This window comes from Talpa europaea, assembly GCF_964194135.1.
Source record: "Talpa europaea genome assembly, chromosome: 12".
NCBI classification, from domain to species: domain Eukaryota; kingdom Metazoa; phylum Chordata; class Mammalia; order Eulipotyphla; family Talpidae; genus Talpa; species Talpa europaea.
In genome coordinates, this window is record NC_140079.1 from 99,219,417 (window position 1) to 99,243,871 (window position 24,455).

The 24,455-nt window shown below is 48.8% G+C and overlaps 1 protein-coding gene across 16 annotated transcripts in view; it reads right to left on the minus strand.

Annotated features, from left to right (window-relative positions):
• RBFOX1 (RNA binding fox-1 homolog 1) overlaps positions 1 to 24,455 on the minus strand; it is a gene marked incomplete at both ends in the record, with an annotated part of 929,893 nt that overhangs the window by 306,307 nt on the left and 599,131 nt on the right. For 5 of the 16 annotated variants that reach the window (XM_084251200.1, XM_084251199.1, XM_084251211.1 and 2 more), the window contains one exon: positions 6,819 to 6,905. The exons of the other annotated variants lie outside the window; for them this stretch is intronic. In XM_084251200.1, coding sequence (XP_084107326.1) covers positions 6,819 to 6,905 — 87 coding nt within the window. Of the gene's footprint in view, positions 1 to 6,818; positions 6,906 to 24,455 lie in introns of those variants that run through there. 16 annotated transcript variants of the gene reach the window in all.

Sequence of the window (24,455 nt, forward strand, 5' to 3'; positions counted from 1 at the left end):
GCAACGTGGAGTGTGAAGCCCACAGGCTTCTCCCGCCCGGCCTGCCCCATGCCAGCGTAGTATAAAAAGCACACTTGCTGATATAGCATGCCTTTAAAATGATCAAAATGACAGATGGCTGCTGCAGAAACTCATCCTTTTTATAGGGCTGATATTAATCAGAAGAGATTGACAGTGTCCTTTTAATGCTTTAATTAAAAAAAGTGCATTTCTATAAAACAGAACAGGGCAAGTTGCTAGCACCTCTAAGAGCCTGGCACGCAGGTCCATGTTATTCCAAACTTCATACATGGAGGGTTTTGGTTTCTCTGTATGTATGTGTGGCTGTGTGTGCACACATGTGTGTGCATGCCTCTGTGGATGTGAGTGCATGCATGTAGTTGTGCAGGTGTGTGTAGGCATGCATGTGTGTATACACCTGTGCACGCATGAGGGCAGGTGCATGCATTCCTACTCTGAGGAGAAGTGATTTGCTAGTGACAAATTAAGCCAGTCTGGCTAGAGAGGATAAAAAGGCAAACATGACTACTCAAGTGGTCAGTGCGGTTGAATTCAGAGGCCCCACTGACCAGGTCCTGCCTCCCCATTACTCTTGAGTGTCTTTTCTCCTTGATCTTCACTCACCATGTCTACATGGTGGCTGAGGGGGACCCTAGAAATTCCAGGTTCATCTCCCAAATTGACTTAAAAAGTCTCTTTCCCATCTGCTCCTGCAGAAATTGCCCTCTTGCTTCAGCGATGGTGTTGCTGAGGGGCAACTGTCTTTACTGCCTTGAGAGTGGTTTTCTCCCCTGTAAAAAGAGCAGGGATGCTGCAGACATGCTTCCATGGGAGACACCTGAAATTCACGTAGGTGGAAAGAAACTGATCGTCGTGTGTGATCACGGATAAAGAAGTAAGATGCAGGAGATGCCCGCTCACCGGCTGGTGAACACGCCGTGGCCATCAGCAGTCAGGATGATTAAATCCATAAACCCATCACTTTCTTCCCTGGGAAAGGTGTGTGTGAAGTTTGGGAGAGAAAAACCCTTGGATGCTTGTAGCAGCTTCGACTATGTAGTAGCTTCGACTATTGTGGATAATGAGCCCATGGTCTTGGCCTGTCCAGAACCCTGTTGTGAGCCCAGGACTGAGCCCCTCCACTCACAGCCCACAGAGTCCCGTAGGGGCTGACCCACCTCCAGGTCTGCTGTGGGCACCAGAGTCCAGCGATTGGCTTGGGGAGGGACATGGTCCACAAGATGAGCCCGGGAGACTGCTCTCTGGAATTTCTGCAGGAGCGGTTGGGAAAGACATTTGCTAAGTCAAGCTGGGAGGTGAATCTGGAACTTCTAAGGACCTCCTTGGCCACCATGTGGACATGGCGAGTGAAGATCAAGGGAAGAGGGCATTCAAGAGAGGTGGGGAGACAGGACCTGGTCGTTGAAACCTCTGAATTCAACTGCATCTAAAGCACCACGTTTTCCTTTTTATCCTCTCAAACCAGCCCAGGTTAGAGTTTGCCACTAGCAGATAGGAGTCCTCTCCCTCCAGCATGCCACCAAATAAACATCTGGTTGGTATACACAGAAAAAAACAGACTTCTCCCATCTATGAGGCGGGAAGGCTCACGTGGAAAGGATCTCGTGTGCAATATCACCCGCCCCAGGTTCACAGCATGGCATACAGTAGGTGCTTAAGAAATCACAGCTAAGGGGAGAGATGAATCACACTGAAAGCTCCCAAGCATCTTGCGAGATAGGTATTCCTGCTTTCATTTGCGCTGAGAAAACAGCCTTGGAGAGGTTAATTGACAAGCCCAAGGCCACACGCTTAGTAAATGCCACAGCCAATATATCAACCTGGCCTTGTTTGACTCCAAATTCTCTTTGCCACCTCCCTGACTCTTTAATTTAGTCGGCTGTTGACATGGCCTCTTTGGCAGCACAGAAAAGTCACTTAGTGACTAAGATGGAGCAGCCCCGGAGTAAATGACACTACCGGCATCTAGAGCAGGTGTACGCTCTGACTGCTCTCCCCATCAGCGGGTCCCCCACACATCAGACACGCTGCAGGCAGCCAGGTGAGGGTGTGGAAGCAAATCCACCCTCCACGGGGCAAAGCAAGTCTATTTCTTTCCTGTTCATCCAGAAACAGACCCAAATGACCCGCGAGTGCTCGTTCTGTTTCTCTACCTTTCCATAGGGATAGTTACTCCCGGCCCACTGTTAATACCAACACATTAGCCGTACCCAGTCACCCCATGTGTGTGAACAGCTCGCACAAAATATATCCCCAAATTCAGTAATGCCGATTTCAGCCTCAAAATTTGCAGAGTGGGGGTGGCTTGCATAGTCGCTCTCACATCAGAGGGTACTGGCCAGCATCCCCCACTAGCTCCTCTGTGAAATTTAAGTTGGGAAACAGCCTTTGGATCGCTTAGTGACTCGGGGAGAAAGTGTGGCAAAGGGGAGCAGAATTCCACTCCATGCCTGCGGGGGTCACACAAGGCTACCAGCAGCCTGTGCCTTTCCAGGACACATAGGGTACAGGGGTTCCATTTCTGAGATGCCTCCCAGCCCCACTGCCGTATGGGCTTGGGCTTCTGAGATCTGGTGTGAGCAGCAGTGCCAGTGGGTTGAGGGAGCTCCAGCTTGGTGTGTCCATCCAGCACATGAGGTCGCCTGGATTCTGTGCTGTGCAAGGAAGGCATCTCCTCTGCTGGCCCAGCGGTGCCTGCTGACCCTTCCAGCTCAGCTCCAATGTCCCTTGCTTCTTGGGACACTCTGCAGGGGCTCATCATATCAGTAGATGGGAGGTTAAGAGGGAAGCATCTGGGCAACAGACATGGTTCAGGCCTCAACTCTGTCACCGACATTCCTCATGACCTTGGGCAAGTCACCTTTCCCTGAGTTAAATGCAGTCGCTCCCTGTGCCAAGTGTTATCATAAAGCATGAGTGTGATTCCTCGTCTGAGACCCCAGGGGTCACCTGCATTGTGATGCTGAGGGTTATTTTTTTCATATATTCTTTTTCCGAAAAGGCCGTCCAGTAGAAGCTCCAGTTTATGTAACACCCTCAGCGGGGTCTGGGACAACACTCTAAAATCAAACACATAAATATTCCCACAGCAAAATATATGAATATTCATACCAAGTGGGATAAAGAAAGTCCATAAATAGCCACACCACATTTTAGGTCAAACTTTCTTTCCAAATTTATTTTGTTAAACTTATTCCCAAAATGGACTTTCAGGGCTTTTTGGAACTCAAAATTATAGATGAGGGATGGTGAACTTATGGTTCCCAGGTTTAGGTTATCGGGAGAATAACGTGAGATGCTGAGGCTTCGGGACGGCGCATTGCAAGCTCTCGACAGTGCCCGCTGCCCCTCGTGCCTGCTGCCTCCACTGCAGTCTTACACAATTCTGTGTCTCTCTGCTGCTCCTACTGCCAGGCTGTGGACCCACAGGGCACTTTTGTTTTCTGGGTGTCTAGCCTGGGTCTCATTGAGAATACATGTGCAGTAAGTGCACAACTAACACATGCATGGGAGGTGAGGTGGGTGTGGCTCTGCTGACACCATCCTCCAGGAATATGGTCTCCTGGCCTGTTACCTTTGATGCCTAGATGAGCTGGGGATCATTAGTCCTGATGCAAAGAACAGCCAAAGGGTATGTCTATCCGGCAGATATCCAGAGTGAGGGGTACAACCCATCAGTCCCAACACTTACCCAACAGACTAATCAGTGGCAAAGACATTGATTTACGCCATTGGCCATCGTGAGCCATGGCCCATGGTCAGGGGACGATCTCAGGCAGCAAATGAACTCAAGACTGACTCAGACAAGTGACTTGTCAGACCAGCCTGCTCTGATCTCAAGCCAGACAAGTCATTGAATCTCTCAGGTATCACTGAAAATGTAAAAGTACATGAAAAGTTTCAATAGGAAGATGCAGTGATTCCTCTGATTCAAACATATCAAGATGGAGGTCAACTCCAACAGCCTAGAGGTAATGCACTGGGTACTGTTGCTGTTTTCTTCCCCTCTCTTGCTTCTCAGGACCCATCAAACAGCCCGAACTGGCTCTTTTCAACCCGCGATAGCCATTCTGGATCTTTACATGACTGGAAGGAAAAACTACCCACCTTGCTATTCAACAAGTATAAACATCAGATAAGGGACTCCGGGAATCCAATTCGGGGGAAATTCTCACTTTGCTGAACGGGTGGAGGTAGGGGTGACAGCTACTGAATCTACTCTGAGCAAAAGGCCTGGTCAGTTACTCCCCTCGGTCTCTTAGGAAGTTCCACCCTTCACTGTCTATATAAAATGAGGTGATGCTCTTCTGAAGCCTCCTGTTAGGTCCAATCAGTTATTTATTTATTTTTTTTAATTGAGCAGCCGAAACAGAGCCAGGCTGGCCTGAATGAAAAAGTGGCACAGGAAAGAATTAGGGCAAGGGGGTTCTTCTCCCACTTCTAGCTATCTCTTAGGGTTGACAGACCTTGAGAAGAATCTCAAACTCTGGCAAAATAATCCTGCCAACTGGCCACCATAGTTCTGGCTGGGAGTCTCCAGTGCCAGGGAGCTTGCCACTGAGGATGGAGCACAGACTCTACCTTGGATCACTTTAATGTCTTTCTGATGACATTATTAAGGTGGTGCTGGCACCTTCATTTGCTACAGGAAAGATCCTGCATCTTGAAGAGCTGGAAAGAAACCCACAAGGTCAAGGGCCTGGTAAGTCAGCTGATGTAGTCTGTTGGGGTGAAGAGTGGCTGGTGTCAGCGCCAGCTGAAAGGGGGTTGTGTGTGTGTGTGTGTGTGTGTGTGTGTGTGAGTTACCTTTCCTCTCCTTGCAAATATTGCTGCAATGGGGTGATTTGAGTTTCTTGATGCTAAAGGATAAATAACATGTCTCAGCAAACCAGAAATAAAGCCCAGCTCTCCCTGTCCACAGCATTCCAGTGTGTTCCATGGGGGTGGGGGAGAAGATGAAGTCTGTCACAGCAGCTGGTCTACGGCTCCCGCTGCACTGATTTCCTAACTGATGGGTAACTAGTTACCAGAGGTGTCACTTGGGAAAACAAAGTATGATCAGGCTAACATTTGCAAGTAAAATCACTCATTCCTTCCGAAAATAACTGGATGTATTTCTCGAATGCTCAGCGAAAGGAGGAAGAAATAGGGCCTCCCCAATTTCTCAGCTGGCCAGTGTGTCTTCTCATCTATCACTGGGGTAATACGTCCAGAGTGGCATTTCGTAATGACAGCAACATTCCAGCAAATCGATAGTTATTTAATTCCCAACAAGCTCTCGAGTCCATTAAGCCTGATTACATTCACCCATTCAGTGGGGGCCGTTATTTTTCCTAGACCGGCACTTAATCTATAACAGGAACTTATGAGAACTTTCAAAAGCAATTTCAGCATCAATCAGCATGGAGTGAAGGGCACGATTTGCTTGTAATTATTTATCGGATGGGGCGGCAGAGGGTCTGACAAAACTCCATCGGCTGACCTTCACCCCAAGTTTCCAACAGAAGCAAAAGGCCTGTCACCTCCCCATTTGCCATCAAGTCCTACTGCAATTCCACGCGCACCATATGGCCTGCTGACGCCAGGAACGCCAGGACAATTTCCATGTTGTCAGGGGCTGTTCCCCCACCAGTCCATTTACTTCTCACGTATAGTACAGAAGAAGCCTGCAGCCTGAGAGGTGGCCATAAATCCAGGATGACAGAATGTTTTATTATTATTTGGAATCGCCCCCGAATGGCCCCTATGGCCCAGCTTCTCACAGTTGACAAAAAGTAGCCATAGCATTCAGAAGAGGAGGAAGGTGTTTGGCCCTCCCCAGATGTTTTCATGCATAAGCTCTGGGCTTATAGAACGTTAACCTATAGGGGAGGGGGCACAAGAATGCAGAAGTGAGGAGAGGCTGGAAGGTGCATTTAGTCTTTCCTTTCTTGGAGAAACCAGATACGGAATTTATCCCCACTGGGATGGTGATTCCCCAACAAACAAACTAAAAGCAAACAACAAGTGACAAAATATCTGGGTTTCCCATGACATTGCAATCCTATCACTAGTGGATGTCAGCTTTCCACAGAGACATCCAGAAGCCAAGTAAATAAAAAGACCAACTGAATAAGGGGTCAAAGGTCCTGATCACCTTATTCAAGGATGATCTTCCCTGCCCAGAACGAATAGCCTGAGAAGTGAAACCAAGTCACTTCCAACCCTCCCCTTTCTGGCCATCGTCAAGATGTAAACCGCTGGTGGGGGCTTCCAGAACGATCTCTGAACTTCACCAATGAACCATCCACAGCAGGCTCCTGCTTGCTGGGTGGCAACACTCGACCAGGTGGAGGGGGGACCTTCTATGAAAACAGACAACCCAGGTAAAGGAGAACGTGAGCATTAATGCTCATTTCATGCTCCTTCTATTTCCTGGGTTAAAGCTCTTAACCACATCACCTCGTGATAAGTTACTTCGCCTCATGATCTGCTCCGGGAGACCGAGTCCCTCAGAAAGCTGGGAAGGAGAGCAAATCCTTTGCCCGTGGTCAACCTCCTGAAGCAACGGCATGAATGTTAAACAGCGTTCCGATCAATACAAGCAAATATAACTCAACTACACCATTTATTCAGCCATGAGAGATGTCAATAGCCAGATAGGGTGCTCCATCTTTTTGATTTCCTACTGTCTTCCCACGAACGGCACGAGGGCTTTTTCCTGTATTAAAAGTGTTTGCTTTCTCAACCATAAAAATTCCAATTATTACTCTGAGCGCTGTGGAGTTAAGTTGCTGGCTGGCAGAGACTTGAGTTACCTGGATCAGTCCGGGGAAGTAGGGGGCTGCGGGCAGGATCATGGGCACGCCGTAGGAATGCAGGAGGACCCCTTGAGAAGACAGCATGCTCTGGGTGGAGGCGGGCTTCCCCTGCAGCTCAGCACATCAACGGTGAATTAGGGGCAAACCCACAGACCCAACTTCTTCCCAACTCTGAAGCTGAGAGCCAAATCGCTGCTGTCAGGAGCCCAGCGCTCATCAGCTCCAAGTGGGAAAAGGAAGAAAATGCGTATCAGCAACTCTTAATGTGAAAGTTTTCTTCCCAGACGAAAGAGACAGAGCAGCTGCAAAGTTGGAGCTACCAAAATGGAAGGTGCTATTTCGGGAACTGCTTGCCTAACACGACTGACCAAATACTCTTCATTAATTTAGTTCTGGGGGGTAGGGGTGGGGCGAGGGAGGGGGGAAGGGGTGGATGAAAAGGGGGTGAAGAGAGAGAGAAAAAAAAGCACTAGGAGAGAGGAGAGGTGACAGAGGGAGGAGGAGGGGGGCAGTAGGGGGGGTGGAGGGAGACAGAGGGAGAGAGGCTATGAAATTTGAGCTCTTAAAGGATCTGGGTAAAAGGCAGGAACAAAGTTGGCCTGGAATTCTGAGAGAAAAAGCTGAGAAATAGCAATTGATAAGATGATTAGTTGCCACTTAAAGCTCAGGTAGGTTAATGTGGGCCGTCTTTTGTGGTGCTCAAAACGAAACTAAAGATAATCTAATCTCTCTCTCTCTCTCTTTCTCTCTCTCTCTCTCTCTCTCTCTCTCTCTCTCTCTCTCTCTCTCTCTCTCTCTCTCTCTCTCTCTTTTTCATTACAATGGGGCAATCTGGGCAAAGAATAGAGTGATACTACCAGTTAATATTTGCACTGTGAGCTATGCGCAGAGAAGGCAGAGCTAAATTATTTACACCTTACGTCATTACATTCTCCGCACTCTCCCGAGAAGGAAATAATATCAGCTTTCTGGAACACATGGGGAGTGAGGTTCGGCTAGTTGTAAGCTGGCTGGGAGTCCTAGGGAGTCCTAGGCTTGTAATAGGCCGTGCAGGCTGCAGACACGTCCTAAGCAGGCTGCCCGCACCCAGCCTTGCTGTGTTTCTTCCGGAGCAGAACTTCACGTGTGTCATTTTGGGTGTTTCTAAAAGGCATTCTTGTCTTTGAGCTCGTCATTGCTCCGTGTTAATAGGGTATATATTAATAAGGGGTGCCTCCCCCAGCCCGGAGTTTAAAGACATAGCTAAACTGCCCGGAAGGTGTAGATGAGGGATGCATTTGAGTCAGTGTTTGAAATCTTTCTGGCATTTAAAAATCCCCAGTGACTGGTATGTGACTGGTAATAGGTCAGGTTCCCTGGGGTCACGTGAATAGGAATTACACTGACTCAGGTGCCCCATGTCCTAACTGCGAGTTTGAACAAGCTACTTAGTGTCTCTGAACCTCAGTTTCTTCATGATCTGAGAGAATAAGAGATCCTGCCTCTTGGGATGTGTGACAACGGACATCCTTGGCGACAAACATGATGTGTCAGACACAAGAGACACTTCACTCTTCTTATCACGCGGGTGCTGTTCTCCCGGTGGTGGAGCAGACACTCTGGCTTTCGAAGGGAGGCGCAGATAACATTCAAATGACCCCTTCCACCCTGCACCCCAGGAGAGCAGGGGCTTGGCAGTGCCCAGAGGTGCAGGATTCTGAGAGTGATGAGGCAGAGTCCCTCATCTGACACCCTCACGCCAAGCCCCTGGGTCCAGGCCCCACCTCCTCCTCTTAGCAGGACCAGGGTAAAGATTCTGTCGAAACCAGGAGAGTTTCTGACGCCGCAAAACATATTCAACTATTGGCTTTTTCTAAATCCAAATGTCGATCCCTCCACTTTCAGATGGCCAAGGTGTTTTTACACTACACTAATTTTAGTTGCTTGATTTAGCTGCATAATTACATTTCTAGATAACGATAGCGGACAGCGTTTGGCAGAGAATTCAATTATTTAAGGCTGAATTTTGGCCATCTTGACAAGGTTTCTCGGTAATTGATTCTCACATATCAAAGTGGCCTGTCGTTCCAACCAGAAAGCTCCAGGAACAGCTGCGAGCTGACCCCTGCTACTTACCAGCATGATATGTTTCTAACTTTAGCTTTGGGCTATGATTTCCAACGCTGGCTTCTGAGAAGTAACCAGTGAGAACAGCAGCCTCGCCATGAGACAGCTTCCTTGGGTGAGAGCGAGCCCTTACTTGGTGAGGCCTGGGTCAGAGCAAATTCCCTTCAGAGAAAGACTCTTGCACCAGGAGGCAGGAAATTTAACTCCGTAACAAGAAGGTCAGAAATCCACACATCTCGGAGTCTTAGCTCCTGAAAACAGTACAGAGGTAACAACATCTAACTCACTCTCCACCAAAACCTTCCCCATGAGTGAAACCGTGGGAGTATTCTGGAAACCGCTGAGTTACGTCAATACAAAGGATCATTATATTTATGGATACATATACATATTCATGATAGTATATATAGTACATTTATGAATACATATACATAGTCATGACATTATATATTTATGAATATATAAATGCACATCATTTTTATGAAAGAATCTGATGATTTCATTCAGAGAGAAAGGAGAAATTTATTGCATCTGAGGTATGTGGAGATTTAGTTATATCCTCTGAAAGAAGCTGTTTCCTCTTTTCTTCTTAAGAACTCTGTTATACACAATTTTGGTTGCTCCTGAATGAATATCTTTTCTCCCCCTCTCTGAAAATAAAAGCTGTCTTGTTACCCTTTTCGCTTTGACTACCAGGAAGCTCAGTACCAGCTTTGTTCACCTAGTCAGTTGATTTCCAAGGTTTGCATATATGTGTGTTTTTCTTCCTACCCTCACCACCTCTAATTCTAACTATTGCTACTCACATTGTTTCTGAGTTTTCTGTTAGATGATATAATATTGACACTTATGATTATAGTAATTAAGTGTGTGAAATTATATGAATTGAAAGCATCCTAATTCCAAATCCAGCTCCAATTACTTTATGAGCTAATACAAAATAAGAGGAAATAACTATCAAAATAGCAAAACCTAACATGGGTCCTGTTTTCTCAAATGGGAAGTGCCTGGCGTTATGTTCCTTCTCTCCTTGGGGCCATACTGTGCCTCTCTGCACCCAGCTCCAGGTGTACATGGCTCATGGTATCTGGTTGGCTACCCAATGTCCAGTGCACAGAATTCAGTTCATGGTATATTGCGAGAACTTAGAAAATGCAGGGTATGTAGCATAAATGTAGAATAAAAGATTAAGGTAAAGGAACAGTGGAGAAAGTTCTGGCAAAGGCAGAAATACATAGATAGGCCTGCAAAGACAACCACATCAGTATGAATTGGCTGGGAGACACAGGGGGTGGCAAACTTTTTCTGTCAACAGGCAGGTGATGAATATTTTAGGTGCTGTGGGCTTTAGGCTTCCAGTTGCAACTACTCAGAACTCCGATGCTGCCACATGAAAGCATTTACAGCAGGCAACACTGAAACCTGAATTTCCTGTAATTTTCACCTGCCACCTAATCTTCTGAGTTTTTGTTGTTGTTGTTGTTGTTGTTGTTGTTTTTTCCCAATCATTTGAAAGTGTAAAACTCATTCTTAGTTCAAGGATCAATGGGCCAGTGTGGCTAAAAGGCTGGTTGACCCCTCATTTAGAACCTCTCTTATCCAAACCTCTGGAAGTCAGACTACAGTCCAATGGCAAATATGCCCCCCTTTCTTGTCCCATTGTGCATTGCCACTTGCTTCGTGCCCTTCCCTCCACTGCCTGGTGACATCTGTGGATCCTCCCTATGTTAGGGATTTCCATCAAGGGGTGCCTGTTTTCTTAGCCAGCTTTTGATTATTCAACCTCATCTCTCCCCCATCTTCCTCCACCTTCCCTGCTGATACCCCCTTCTTAGTTATAAGCTTCTCTTCTCCTTTTCTAGATTAAAGTGTTTCTGCTCCTGCTGTCAGATATAGTAGTATCTTCCCCAGATCATCAGAGCTCACCTGAGGACGATTCTGTCCACCACTAGAATTTTGAATGGCATCCCCCCATAGTTTAAAGCCATGTAGGGCCTCCCCGGTGGCGCAGGGGTTGAGCACTGGGTTGCAAAGCTGCCCGCGGCCTCTGCAGCGCTGGTTTGATCCCCAGTTGCTCCCCGGCCACTGGAGGAGGGTCCCGCATGGAGGGTCCGCCATGGCGCGCAGACCTCTCCTGCCGCCCGCCGCTCCCCTCAGCAGTGTACTTCGGTCCTTCTGCCTGCTCTGCTCCCCGCTCTGGCTCTGGTGAATTCTCTCACCCTCCCGCGCTTCTGACTGTACCCAGTGCTTGTATAAATAAACAAACAAACAAATAAATAAATAAATAAATAAATAAATAAATAAATCTTTAAAAAAAATAAATAAAGCCATGTAAGAGAAAAAAGGGGGACTTAAACACAAGTCTTGGGTGGTGGTTGGGAGAAAGGAATAGTTAGAGACCAGTTACCACCTGATGGATTCTATTGGCCAGCAGAACCAACTGCAGCCTCATGGACCAAATCCAGTTGAGAGCTGCTGCTGCTGAAGAGGGTGATGGTGGTAATAGTGGGGGAGCTGGTTATAGTGATGTTAACGGTGATGATGATGATAGTGGCGATATGTCCAAATTGGGTGAAAACAGCACATTTTAAATGGCAGCATCTCACATAAAATTTAGAACTAAATATCTCTTGATCTGGAATCTCTGGGGCACATTTCCCTCTACTAACCGTCCATGAAGTCTGGGGAAGGAGCTGTCTCCTCCCAAGATCAGGAGAATGGGCCTGTCTCCTGAGACTGTCTCCACGATTTGTTCCCTGTTACCTGAAAAGTAGCCAAACATTGTTGCCCATTCATCAACCACTGAAACAAAACAAAAAAGCATAAAACGAAGTATTTCACTGACAATATTCATGATACTCTATCTCATTGAATTCACAGGGGTTATCTCATACTGCAGATTTGTATGTAACATTTAACTGTTTATACCACCCCATTTCCTGGCTAGATTGGGGGGCAGAGAATTCCCCACAGATTTCAGGATATTACACAACATTCCTCACCATATTGCTCTACCTTTGCAGATCTTAATAACACCATGCTTCCTTTTACAAATCACTCCGTTGAGCAAACCACACTCACAAGTCGTCTTTGCCACGTTCCTTTATGAATCCAAGTCTCCACACACAAGGCTTGCAAGACAGAGCTGCCCTTCCCTACCCCGCCCCTTTGCTCTGCTTCCCTCCCTCTCTTTCTTCCTCCCTTCCTGTCGTATTTCTTCCTTTCCTCTGCCCTTTCCTTCCTCCCTCCCTTCCATTCTAGTTCCATCTTGCTGGACTAAGTCAACCGTCACATTTTCTACAAAGCCTCCTCTGTCACCCCAGGCAGAACTCAGGGCACCTTCCCCTGTGATCTGGACTCATTCGAGCAGACGGCGGAATGGCTGCATGGCACGTGAGGTTCTCCCAAAATGAACTGAGAGAATTAGTGCCTGGGCAAATGCTCGAAGAAGTTCAAAAACACCTAGAGGCTGCCGGGGCCCCCAGATCATTGAGAGCGATGTGACTCCCCAAGGTCACATGGAGTGTCCTGGGACCTCTGGGCATAGAACAAAAAGTTTGCGTGTCAGCGTTGCAGAAGCTAGGATGGCATCCAGGCTGCCCCCCTGTTAAACGTTTGACCTGGGAAGGGGTATCCGTCCTGGGCCCTGTCTCTTCTGTCCAAATGGACAGCACTTTTTCCATCTCACCGGGGTACAGTGTTGCTGCAGAATGACAGGTTATATGTGGGTATCCTGGCATTTTGGGGGCGCTCAGAAGGTGCTGGTCAATTTATGATCTTCTCCAGCTGTCTCTCTGTGCCCATGGAAAATTGCTCTCCACTCCTTCTTGTCTCCATGCCAGAGCTGCCCCCTCAATGTTGCACCTGCACCCCACACATGTCTCTGTGGAAGCCTCCACGCTTCCTGCTCCCTCACCCCAGTGCTGGTGGACCACCCATCCTTCAGCCTGCAGCCCCACCCTGGGGCCTCCCGGCAGCTCCCTGCCACGCCGGTGCTCAGGACCCACTTGTCAGAGCCCCTGAAAGACCAGCAGGAATTTGTCCCCAGTGGTACAGCTCTGCCTGGGAGTCACAGTCAGGGATGCATCCAGAGTCTCTCCTCCCCCTCCTGCACCATCATTTTGTTTTCCCTTATTCTCAAAAAGCTGGACATAGACAAGATGCTCAATGAGTACCTGACAGTCACCTGTGGTGTGTGCAGGATAAAAACGAGACTCAGAGAGAAGTGACGTGTCCGAGGGTGGGCAGCAAAGCGTGTGTTCTTTGCTCTGACCTCTGCTAGGTCTCCAGGAACAACACTCTAGAGCAACAAGTTGAACCAAAATGGGTCACTCCACTCAGCAGCAGACAAGCCCTCCACCCTGCCCAGTGCATCACTGGCCGCAAAGTGAGACCCCACAGGATGCCGGGCTGCGTGTGGCCCTGGTGCTGAGGACAGTCAAGTTTCCACAAGAGGGAAGTCTGGATAACCCCATCAGTGGCGGCAAGCATGGTCTTCCATAGGAAAAGCTTGTACCGTGGTGGGACGGATAAACTGACCATCCACCACTAGGTGCCCAGGCTACAGCCACCTCATCTGCATCCTCAGTGGAGGACCAATCCAGCCAGGAAACACCCATCCTGGGGAGAGATGCCACCCCACACTCTCATGGATGGTTTCAGGGAGCAGAGGCTCTGATGCCCTTATAAGATGGCAGGACTTCGTTGCTGTGTGGTTACTCTGCCCTCGCCACTCCACACTTCTTCTCCCACCCCTGTTTCCCTCCTTGCACAAGCACCAGCAGAGCCGTCAAGAGCCACACAGAGCCATGCTGCCCACACGAACAGCCCCACATCCACCATGGCTGGTTGAGACTTCTTGTGCAAATGACTTACCCTCTCTGTGCCTCAGATGTGTCATCTGTACAGTAAGAAAATGAGCAGTAACCATGCCTTGGAAGGTCATCTAGAGACTGAAGTGACATAAATGCAGACACCTGAGTGACAAGTTGGAGGACAGGGCCAGCTCAGATCAGCTGGTATCCAGGGGTATCCATACTCTTCCTTCCCTCAACCACTAAGCTAATTGGTTAAGTCAAATAAATGTGACAACATGCAAGTGAATGCCACAGTGATGAGCCTTCTCTTGCCAGCGTGTACCTCCTTGCATGCTCCAAAGCCAAAATGCAGATGCAGGGGCGAGCAAGGATAGGGATGGCTTCCCTACATGGCAGACCATAGTTTCAGCAGCAAAATAAGAGGATTTCTAATTCAACCAAAGGCTTATGGGACAGTGATTTGGAATCGGGAGTGACCCAAACAATCCAAGACCCCGGGTCACACCACCACCTCGAAAAATGGTTTTGAAGATGCACAAAGAAAATTCGAGTTATATGGAGTGAGAAGGCTGCTGATTATCATTGGAAACTTGAAGCCCCAGTGGTGCAAGCAGCACGGAGCTCCTCTTGGTTCATTAAGCGCTTCTTGACCTGATTCTCCTCTGAAAGCCAGACTGACTGGCTGAATGAGCAAATCTAAGAATATCAGCCCCGCACATCATCTCTGCCGAGATCAACGGTGCTTCAGGAACTGACCCCTGACCTGTCTGGGGATGAATGGCAACTGAGTTTGAGAATCTGTTGACCTTGCTGGAGGCACATGAGTATTCCCTGGGGGCTCTCAGAATGGGGAGGGGGGATCGCCTGCTCCCTGGTTTTAACTTTCTGCCCTCTCTATATCTTCTGCCTTCCATGCTGCAGGTCCCGTCAGGATCCGTGGATAGACACCACTACAAATAGCGCCCAGGGCTAGTAACTGGGTCTTTCATCCACACCCCATGCTCACCCTCCTCTTCCTGGGAACTGACTAAGCTGCCTGAGCTCCACACATAACTTTTCCCTTCAAGGACTAAAGGTCTGGATTGGCAGCTCCCGCAACATGCTTTGCACAGTGCAGAAGCACCATGCAATGACTCATGGTAAAAAAAAAAAAAAAAAATTCCATGGGGGGAGCTCAAATTGCTCTCGGTCTCTCTTGGGGTGACATGATGCCTATTAGCATCATAGAGTAGAGCTGTGCCTGAGAAGTCCAGTGAGGAAAACCAATTTGTCCTTTTTTGATCCAGACACATCATGACCAATTGGCCAATTATGTACCATTCTCCGCCCATCCACCCAACCACCCATCCATCTAGCCCCCTCCATCCCTCCTTCTCTCCTTCCCTCCCTCTACACACACACCCATCCATCCATCCATCCATCCATCCATCCATCCATCCATCCTGCCATTATTGGAATATCTGGCTACTGAGCATCAATGTGTCCATCCCTGTGCCAAGTTCTTTACTCCCTCTCTCTTTGTTTCCCACATCCTATTTCTTCATCAGCATCTTTATCGTCATTGTCATCATCATCACCATAGTTGCTATAATTTGATGCTGACGGCATACCAGACAATAATCTCATCACAAGTGTTATCTCAGTTTATCCTCTCTACATCTCTAAAGAACATGCTGTTAAATGTATTGCATTAAAGACAATAAAAACTGAGGCATGGAGAGGAGAGGTGAGTGGGTCCACTGGAGTCGAGGGCCCTGTATCTAGAATGGCAGAGCTGTACCACGAAGAGGAGCGGCAGAGTCCCGTTGCTAAGGACCAGGGAAGCCTGCTTTGGATCTACTGTGCTCATCCAAGTGCTCTGAGCAGACTGAACTCCATGTGAGTCACCTCCTCTTCTTCAGCCTCCACCTGTCACTCCCCCTCAAGCGTTTAAACACCATGAGAGGCAAAGGAAGACAAGACAAAGCCAGCCAAAGGCCATACCCCAAGGTCTGGAGAAGGTCTGGCCCCTATACCTTGCACTGAACCTTCAGGCACTGCGGAGGCGCCTCCACAGCAAAAGCAGACCCCAGGTGGCTGGTCACTGGGACACGGGGGAGGGTCCCCCCTGGAGGAGGAAAGGGGCCATCCAAGAGAGATAGTCCTGAAGAGGTCACCATTTGGCCTTTCTCTGTGATGGGGACACCTCATCTCAGCCCCCTGGGCTGACCACCTGTGGCTCTTTTTCATAGCAAAGCTCTTCTGTGGGTGATGGTTCTTCCCCTATATTTTTAATGCATGAACCACTCAGAACACTTTCCTGTTATCCCAGAAAATTGCACATAACCCACAAGATTCCCCTTATCATTATAGGATGATATTGATGCCCCCTCTGGAATTCATCAGTGGATCCCCAAGGGGCCTGTGACTCTCTAGCAGATTTTGAAGCAGGAAGTCAAAACGCGCTGTGCTTTCTCAAGGACAGAAGTGGGCAGAGTCCGGAATCCCTCGTGTGGCATCTTCAACCATTAGGGCCAACGTTCAGGGGGTCACGCTGATGTGCACTCCAGCCCAGGGCTTTGGAGAATGTGCACCTGACCCTCAAAACACTCTCTTGCAGCCTGGCAGAGGTGAGGTTTTCATGAAGGCAAGAAGGCCCAACAATCCGGGGTGGAGCTAAGGCATTGGGTATTGGAAAGCCGGGTCACAGGCCACCCTCTTGCACACTTACAAGGAGCAGTCACAGAGGATTGGAGGGTTTTCCTGCCAGTTCCAGACCAGGAAACTGACACCTTTGGAGTGCTGAGAGGGTGCGTGTGGGCGCAAGCGTGGGGCTCAGCAGTGTAGCACCAGCCAGGCCAGGGAAGCGAGCAGGATGAAGCAAAGTGCTGCGTGCCTGGTCAGAGACCGTGCCTGCCTGGTCTTGCTGAGAGGACAGGCATGAGGCCCCCAGAGCCAAACCCTACAGCTGACCGACTGAGGGGGCGAGCCAGGGGCTGACCGCTGCAAATGGCTTCTCCCCAATGTCACGGCCAGGCAGCTGGTGGCCAACGAGCCTCTGACAGGTGGACTTTCCAACTTCCCAGATTAGCTGTGCCCTTCTGGGGCGCTCTGGGGACATCAAAAGAGGAACCACATTGAGTGACCTCATTTCCTTTCTGAGTCTTCCTTTCCGATCTATTATTAGGTATTTTTCCACCATCAATATACACCATTTACTATTTGCAGACACCTTCTATGCTTTGTGTACTCGCTCGTTTAATCTTTGTAACAACCCTCCAAGGTGAGCCCTGATATTGCCCTATAACTGGCCCAGAGGCTGAGGCACAGAGAGGTTACCTCGCCCAAGACCACAGAGCTCATGAGCGGTGGGTCTGGCCCAGGGCAGCTTCCTAGTCCATGCTACATTGCCTCTCAAGGAAAGACAACTAGTCTCCGACTGAGTCATGTATCCCAGTTCTTGTATGCATAAATAAAGAAATCTTCAAAAAAATAAAGGGTTAAAAAAATAATAGCAGTGTATCGTATTGGTAAGGAACTCAGATAATGTTCCCGTACTAAGTTGAGCTTTGAATTCTGACTCTGACAATTCTTGGCTCTGTGGTCCTGGACAAGATACTTAACCTCTCTGAATCTCAATTAATTCACTTACAAAGCCAGAGCTCAAAGTCGTCTTCACAGGATGGTGGGGAGTAGGCTAAACAATGTAGTAATGCACTTAAAATATCCCCTGGGCTTCAGTCCACTTTCATGCGTGTGACTTTATTCATAGTGGGTCCATCTAAGCCTGGCCATGTCCATTTATAGGATGCCAGGCATTTAAGTGACTACTCCCAGTGGGCTGGCCCCAAACATCCAGATTCACAAATCAATAAATCCCCATATATATATATATATACTTTTTTTTTTTTTTTTTTGCAGCTAAGTTGCTTTGGGTTTCTGTCCCTGGCCACTAATAGATTCTGGACTAATTCAATAGTGAGGGTAAGCATCAAGGGTTCATGTACACATGTGCAGACAAGAAAGTCATCAAAGAGAGCTTTTGTGTCTTTCCTTAAATAAACCCTAAGTCCTCCACACCGTCTTAGCATCATCAAGTCTTGAGCTCATTTGATCTTTTACCAATACTCCGGTATCGCTGCTCCTAACAGTCCCATTCTGCAGACCAAGGAGTGTAACTCAGAATTCTCACCATCTATGGCTAGTGGGGTGGGAAGTCCAGCAGCCAAAGCCATGCCTGTCTGCTTCCACATCCTATCCTTGGCTCGCTTTGCATTTCTAGAGAAGTCGATGCATTTGCTCAGCCAGGAATCCTGGAAGTTTACGAAGGAGTGGGCACCTTGTAGATTCCCCACATTACAAACCTCGCCTTATGCTGAAGCCTCTTCTAAGGGAGTCCTAGGAAAAGCCGTGTGGGCGGTGAACAAGAATTCCAAAATATCCTTGCAGAGAAATCCCAGGGCGGCGGAGCCACGCCAGCAACGGTGGCGCAGTCTCCAAACTCTATTCAGACCCAGACACAGAAACAGCGACCTGCAATCAACCTACCACAGGCCACGTCCTCCTTCTAAATAGCGTTTGGCAGGGAGAGCCGCTGGCTCCCGTGCCAACACGCACACACTGGTTGGCTGGTTGGCTTTTGGGTGCTCATTTTTTTGCACTCCCACCCATCACAGATCTGAACTCAACAAGTCCACATTCCTTGCGAGATTTACTGTCTTCATTTGCCTCTTTCCCAAGGATGCTGCATTGAGCTCAAAGGGGAAATTCACAGACCGGGGAGGCCGTTTGTTTTAGGATTACCACCCAGACCTCACTTCCTTGGACACTCCGTGGCTGGCCTCAGAGATGAAGGCTGCTTTTAGGACCAAAATAGAACAAAAGGGACAAAAGGGAACTGAAGAGTTTAGAAGTAGGAGGGGAAAAAGGAGAGAAGAAAAACCTTGGCACCCAGTGGCCTTCCTTAACCGCTCAGAAACTCACCGATGGTGCCCAGCTTCCAGCACGGCTTCTCCCATATGTTCCAATCCTCCCACTGGGACCTAACATTTGCAGGCGCCATTTATCATTCTGGCAGTGGTGTGCTCATCTGCCTACCTCGCTAAGCAGCCCTCCTTGTTATTTTTGTAATTACTGGGAGTCTTTTTCATGTTGCTCTCTGCCAGAACTCTGGCTCACCACACACCTGTTATACTCAGAACACATGGAGGGCCGGGGGTGGGCCTGGCCGTGCGGGCACGGGAGGATGGCCTTCCTTGCCACCATGAAAAGGGGAATCAAGAAGAAGAAAGCAGCAGCCCAGAAGCCATGGGCACCTTCCCAAAGACGTCACTCGGCACCAGGTACTTTATTTAACAAGCAGGTTCTATGGACATGTGAGAGTTTGCTTGTTAGAACAAAGCTGTGCTGTATTTTTTTTTTATAAATAATAATTTACTTAGTCTTCATAATGCCTGACAACTTGAGTGTGCCCACTTTATGATGAGAAAACCGAGACAAAGAAAGGTTGGCTCATTTGTCAACAGGCACACAGGATGGCAAGTGGCAGAGTGGAGCCAAGTGGAAACCCAGGTATTTGGAAGGGAAACTACCAGGTCATGCTGCACCCTCACCAGTAATCATCCTTCATCACCTCCTCTGTCACTACCAGCACCACTACCTACCGGTGCAAGTATCACACCCACCAGCACTGCCCAGTTCCACCTCTACACCACCATCAGCAGGCCCATCCCCACCACTATCAACATCACCTTCACCGGCTCAGTCACGCCAACACCTCCACACCCCCTCCACCACTGCCAACAGCATCATCATCATTAACGCCATCACTACCACCATCAGCACCCACACGAGCTCAGTAAACAGCACCACTACAGCACTATCACCACCAACATCATCCCCATCACCACCACCATCACTAGCTCAATCACTCCCCAGCACCACTTCCACCACTGCCATCATCATCACCGTCAACACCACCATCACCATCACCACCACCATAACCATCATCATCATCCACCACCACTACCATCATCACCACCATCATCATCATCACCACCACCATCATCATGCCCATCACCACCACCATCACTAACTCAATCACCCCCCCAACACCACTTCCACCACTGCATCATCATCATCACCACCACCATCATCATCATCACCACCACCATCATCATCATCCACCACCACCACCATAATCATCCCCATCACCACCACCATCACTAACTCAATCATCCCCCCAATGGCACTTCCACTCCTGTCATCATCATCACCATTTAACTTAACTCCATCATTACTGCCATCAGCACCACCACCATCATCATCACCATCACCACCACCATCATAATCACCACCAGCACCATCATCACCACCACCATCACTAATTCCATCACGACCACCATCAGCACCACCACTAGCTCAGTAAACAACAGCACTGCCACCATCATCATCACCATCAGAATCATCATCATCACTACCACCAGCACCACCACCATCATCACCATCAACACTATCACCATCACCACCACCGCCAGCACCACCACCATCACTAGCTCAGTTCAGCACCACCACTGCCACCGTCAATACCAGCACTAGCACATCCACTGCCTCTACCACCACCAAGAAGAGAAGTACTTACACTGATCTCTTCCCATTTGCTGGGAGCTACGCTGGGGACTCTATCTCAAGCCATACTCATAACAACCATAGGTTACTGACCCTCTATGACCATTGCTTTATACCTGTATCCTCTCCCCTCCTATATCAGAGGGGTAAGACTCAAGTCTCTGGAGCTGGTATAGGTCCATAGGATTTGTAATGTTTTCAAGAGTCAAAGCCAGTTTTGCCTGACAAGGTGTGCACTGAACTCCTATAATCCCCTGATCAGAGGTGGGGTGGCAGCTGTGCCCCCCATACTCCTCACTGCCATGTTGGGTATCTGCTGACAAGATGGGAGTGGCCATCCAGTCAAGCATAGACTGTGAGGGTCACCCTTGTGCTGGGGGGGGGGTAGCTCTGCATGGGAAGCCGTACTTCTGAACAGCGTGCAAGACCAGTCATCAAGAGCCTGATCCCAGCCAGGGACTGTCCAGAGAGCCTGGGCCTGAGACACTTTGAAACTGGCTGGCCGGCCGTCGTGCCTTGTAAAGCTCCAGCCCCCCCATCAGTTCATCCGGGACCCACCATCCTCGCCAGCCCAGGCCACCCCTTCTAGATCACAGCTGCTGCTTTCTTAGCTGGGGGCTGTGGGGTCACATGAGGCTTGTTTTCAAACTGCACACCTGCCTGTGTCTCCTGTCACTGCTGCTCCAGGTGACCGTTGGCTCCACCTGTGCTTTGCACAGCCCCCAACCTGGTCCAGCCTCCAGTCTGGACCACCGGGTCTCTTTAAAGGCTAAATTCAAGCACAACCGCCCTCTACTGAAAACCCTGTGCTTTGTTTTCATTCTGCTATCTTATTCCCCTGGGGAGAGCATCTTCCCCCATATCACTGCCCCCACCGTCCCGAGGGTCTTGCACTCTCTCTGCCCCGCTCCCCTTCTCTCACCCCCTGAGGAACACCAGGCAGGGCCCACCTTCCTCAGCGGCTCCGGTCTCCTCCCCATGTCCACCCCCTCTGAGTCCTCCCCGATCCATGTCAGCATCAGGACCACCACCTCGGAGAAGAGGCCTCATCCCGAGCCCAACCCTTCTCCCTCAGAGCCTGGGTCACCACCGTGGCCCCCATTTCCATGGTGATGACTTGTCTAGCACCATCTCCCCACAAGGGTGAAGCCTCCATGAAGGAAAATAAAGAGCATTTTCTCAGCTCTGGATCCTCAGTGACTACCCCGACTTCTGAGGCATAGCAGAGGCTAAAGAAATATTTGTTGAAGGAATGAGCAAGTGAATTAATTATTAACCAATTACTTCAGCCAAAGGCGGGGGTCTGAGGTAATCATTGCGGATGTTACAGGCGTCCCTCTAGACCATTCAGCGTCTTTCATCGATAGATCAGGGCGACTCCGCACAGCCAACAAATGGTTAAAAACATTTCATGTCTCTTTTCCCATAGTACGAGATCAACTCTTAAAAGTCTGTCTGATATGTAAGCCAAGAGTTTCTTATGTAATAGAATAATTGCTGGCTTGAATTAAAGACACCATTATTTTGGAAAATTGCTCTTTTTCTGATCTAAAAAAGTGAAGCATCCATCCCTCACATTAACACATCATCATCCCATCATCTTCATGGCAGGCCACGTGACTCGGGAGGAAATGCGATTTTATTTTTTTGGGAAATTGATATTTTCCCACAAAGCTAAGAGCTATCAGAATAAAGGGATGTTTATTTGGGTGAATCACCAGCTTTGCACAAATCCCAAGTGCTAATTGCATAATGGGTCTTTACAAAATGCCGTAATATGGGTTCGGCTGGTTTCTCTGTTTTCGGTTTGAAAAATAGATTGTTTAATAACCCATCAAAGCTATGTGTAAACCAAGTAAACAATGCAGCAGATGTTGACTGCTGTCTTGTGCCTCGTAGACACAATTAAAGACAATGAGACACTCATGGCTTCATATAATAGGGGGACAAATGCAAACACAGAATCAGTACAATATAAATGTAAACGGCGCTGGTGGACACCTGCCTCCCCAGCCCAAGATGCTGTGTCGTATTTCCTGAGATGAAAAACGCGTATCCCCTCCTTTATTTACTTATGTAAATATGCAAGTTCAGTCCCCACTTTTCAGGGAGAGAAAAACGGGAAAAGATAGTCTTTGCAAGTGACTATTTGTGGAAATTGTCAGTTTCAGAAAATACTTTTCATTTTTTCTCATCAGAATAAATGTTGATAAGAACCAGTCACCAAAAACTTCACATTTGCAAAAGGAATGCAAGTCCCTGCTAAGGTGGGGGCTGCCTGAGGCCTTATTTATTTGTCTCTGCATCCATCCATCCATCCATCCATCCATCCATCCGTCCATCCAATCATTCATTCATTCATTCCTGCCCGCGTTACTCGGCAATTCTGCTAAAATAACATGGTCATTTCCTTAAGGTCTGCCTTATTTTATTTCACTCAGGCACATTCCCTAAAATCAAGACTCCCCCTAATACAAAAATAATGCTGTTGGATAGAATATGTAAAGAGTCCCTTGCTTTCTAAATATTCTGTTATCCCTCTGTTATCCCACCCAGATTTCTTTTACTTTTCAGTTCTCGGCTCTATAGAGGAAGACATAGAGCCACACAGCAAGCGTCACGTGACATAATTAAGAGACCACACGCATAACCCAAGACAGCAACAGCCCCAACCCAGGGCTTTCCTGCAGATATCTGGACAGAGGAACAGAGGGCTCTAAACATACTACTTCATCATCCTAGGCTTTTCCTTCCAATTTGCAAACAAAAGCTGAGGTTAGAATCAGCTTTCTCTGGCTTCCTAGACAGAAACAAGTTTCCTAGATCCAGAATTCTCAACTCAGCAGTGAAACGCCCTCACTCATTTTTAAAACAAAGCAGTGTTCTTCCGCCTTGAACCCTTGAATTTCTCCAAAGCCTCCGAAGCCCCGTGGTTGAAGGGGGCGTTTGCAGTATGCGTGTTGCCTTGTGCGTGGGCTCCTGCCCCACCGGCCCGCCTGCTCCCCGCCTGCGGCTTGTGATCATGCAGAAGGAAGGGGCCGCTGCGTGGCCGCCGTGTCTTTATGCTAATAAAATGGTGCCAGCCCATTTTCCCAGACGACACGGGTAACGCAGGACTCCAAAAGGGAAACAAACAGGGCCAGGACGCCTCTAAAAACACACCCATCACCCCTGAAACACCTAAGCCAGAGGCACCCCCATCACTCCCTCTTTACAGGAAGGCGATGACTATTCCCTAGGTGAATCTCATTAAACACACAACCCTCCCCACTCTCACTTGTGTGCACACGCGCGCACACACGCGCAATCTCAGGAGCTCAGGAAGGCTGTAAAGCACTAAATTCTTTTGATTTATGAAGCAGTCTGCACCGCACCGAGCAGAACAGCGCGGCAAGCTGGGACCCCATCCCTGAAATTCCTTTATTAACACGCCCAGGCCCCGCCAGTGAACGGAAGCAGAGGTGCGGGTGTATAAATCATTAACACAGAGCTGGGCAGTGACTGCATTTCCTGTGTGGCGGGAGACCTCCTCAGCACAACGGGGACCTGGGGATTGGAATTGGCTGCAGAGAAATGCACTCCATCATTCTGGGAACCGACGCTTCCCATCAGCTTCCCATCAGCCACTCTCCTTGCCCTCATCCTCCCAAGTCCGACAGCCTCATGGCCTGTAATCTGCTCAGCAGTAATTACAACGCCCTCCCCGGGAGATCACCTCAAGGTCCAGGGCGGAAAGCTCTCCCGATGTTTCCCTTTGGACAAGTTTTGCCTGTTCTCCTTTAGACACGGACTCAGCTTAGGGGAGAGTGTCCCCGAGCCAGCGGCCAGCTCAGGCTGGGGATCCTGCAGGCCCGACCTGCCAGGCCAGGGCACGGTGCAGAAGGACTTGCCCAGTGCCAGCCCGGGAGGGACACAGGCCGGCCCCGGATACAGACCTTGCCACCTACGCACACATCTGCATCTCAGGCTCGAAACGATTAATATCCACTCCCCGGAGGCCTTTTGCGGGGGATTAAATGAGGTGATCCATGGAAAAGTGCTTAGTCGTGTGCCCGCCACGGAGCACTCCATAAAAGTTATTGATTCTTTCATTACTGGCATTATT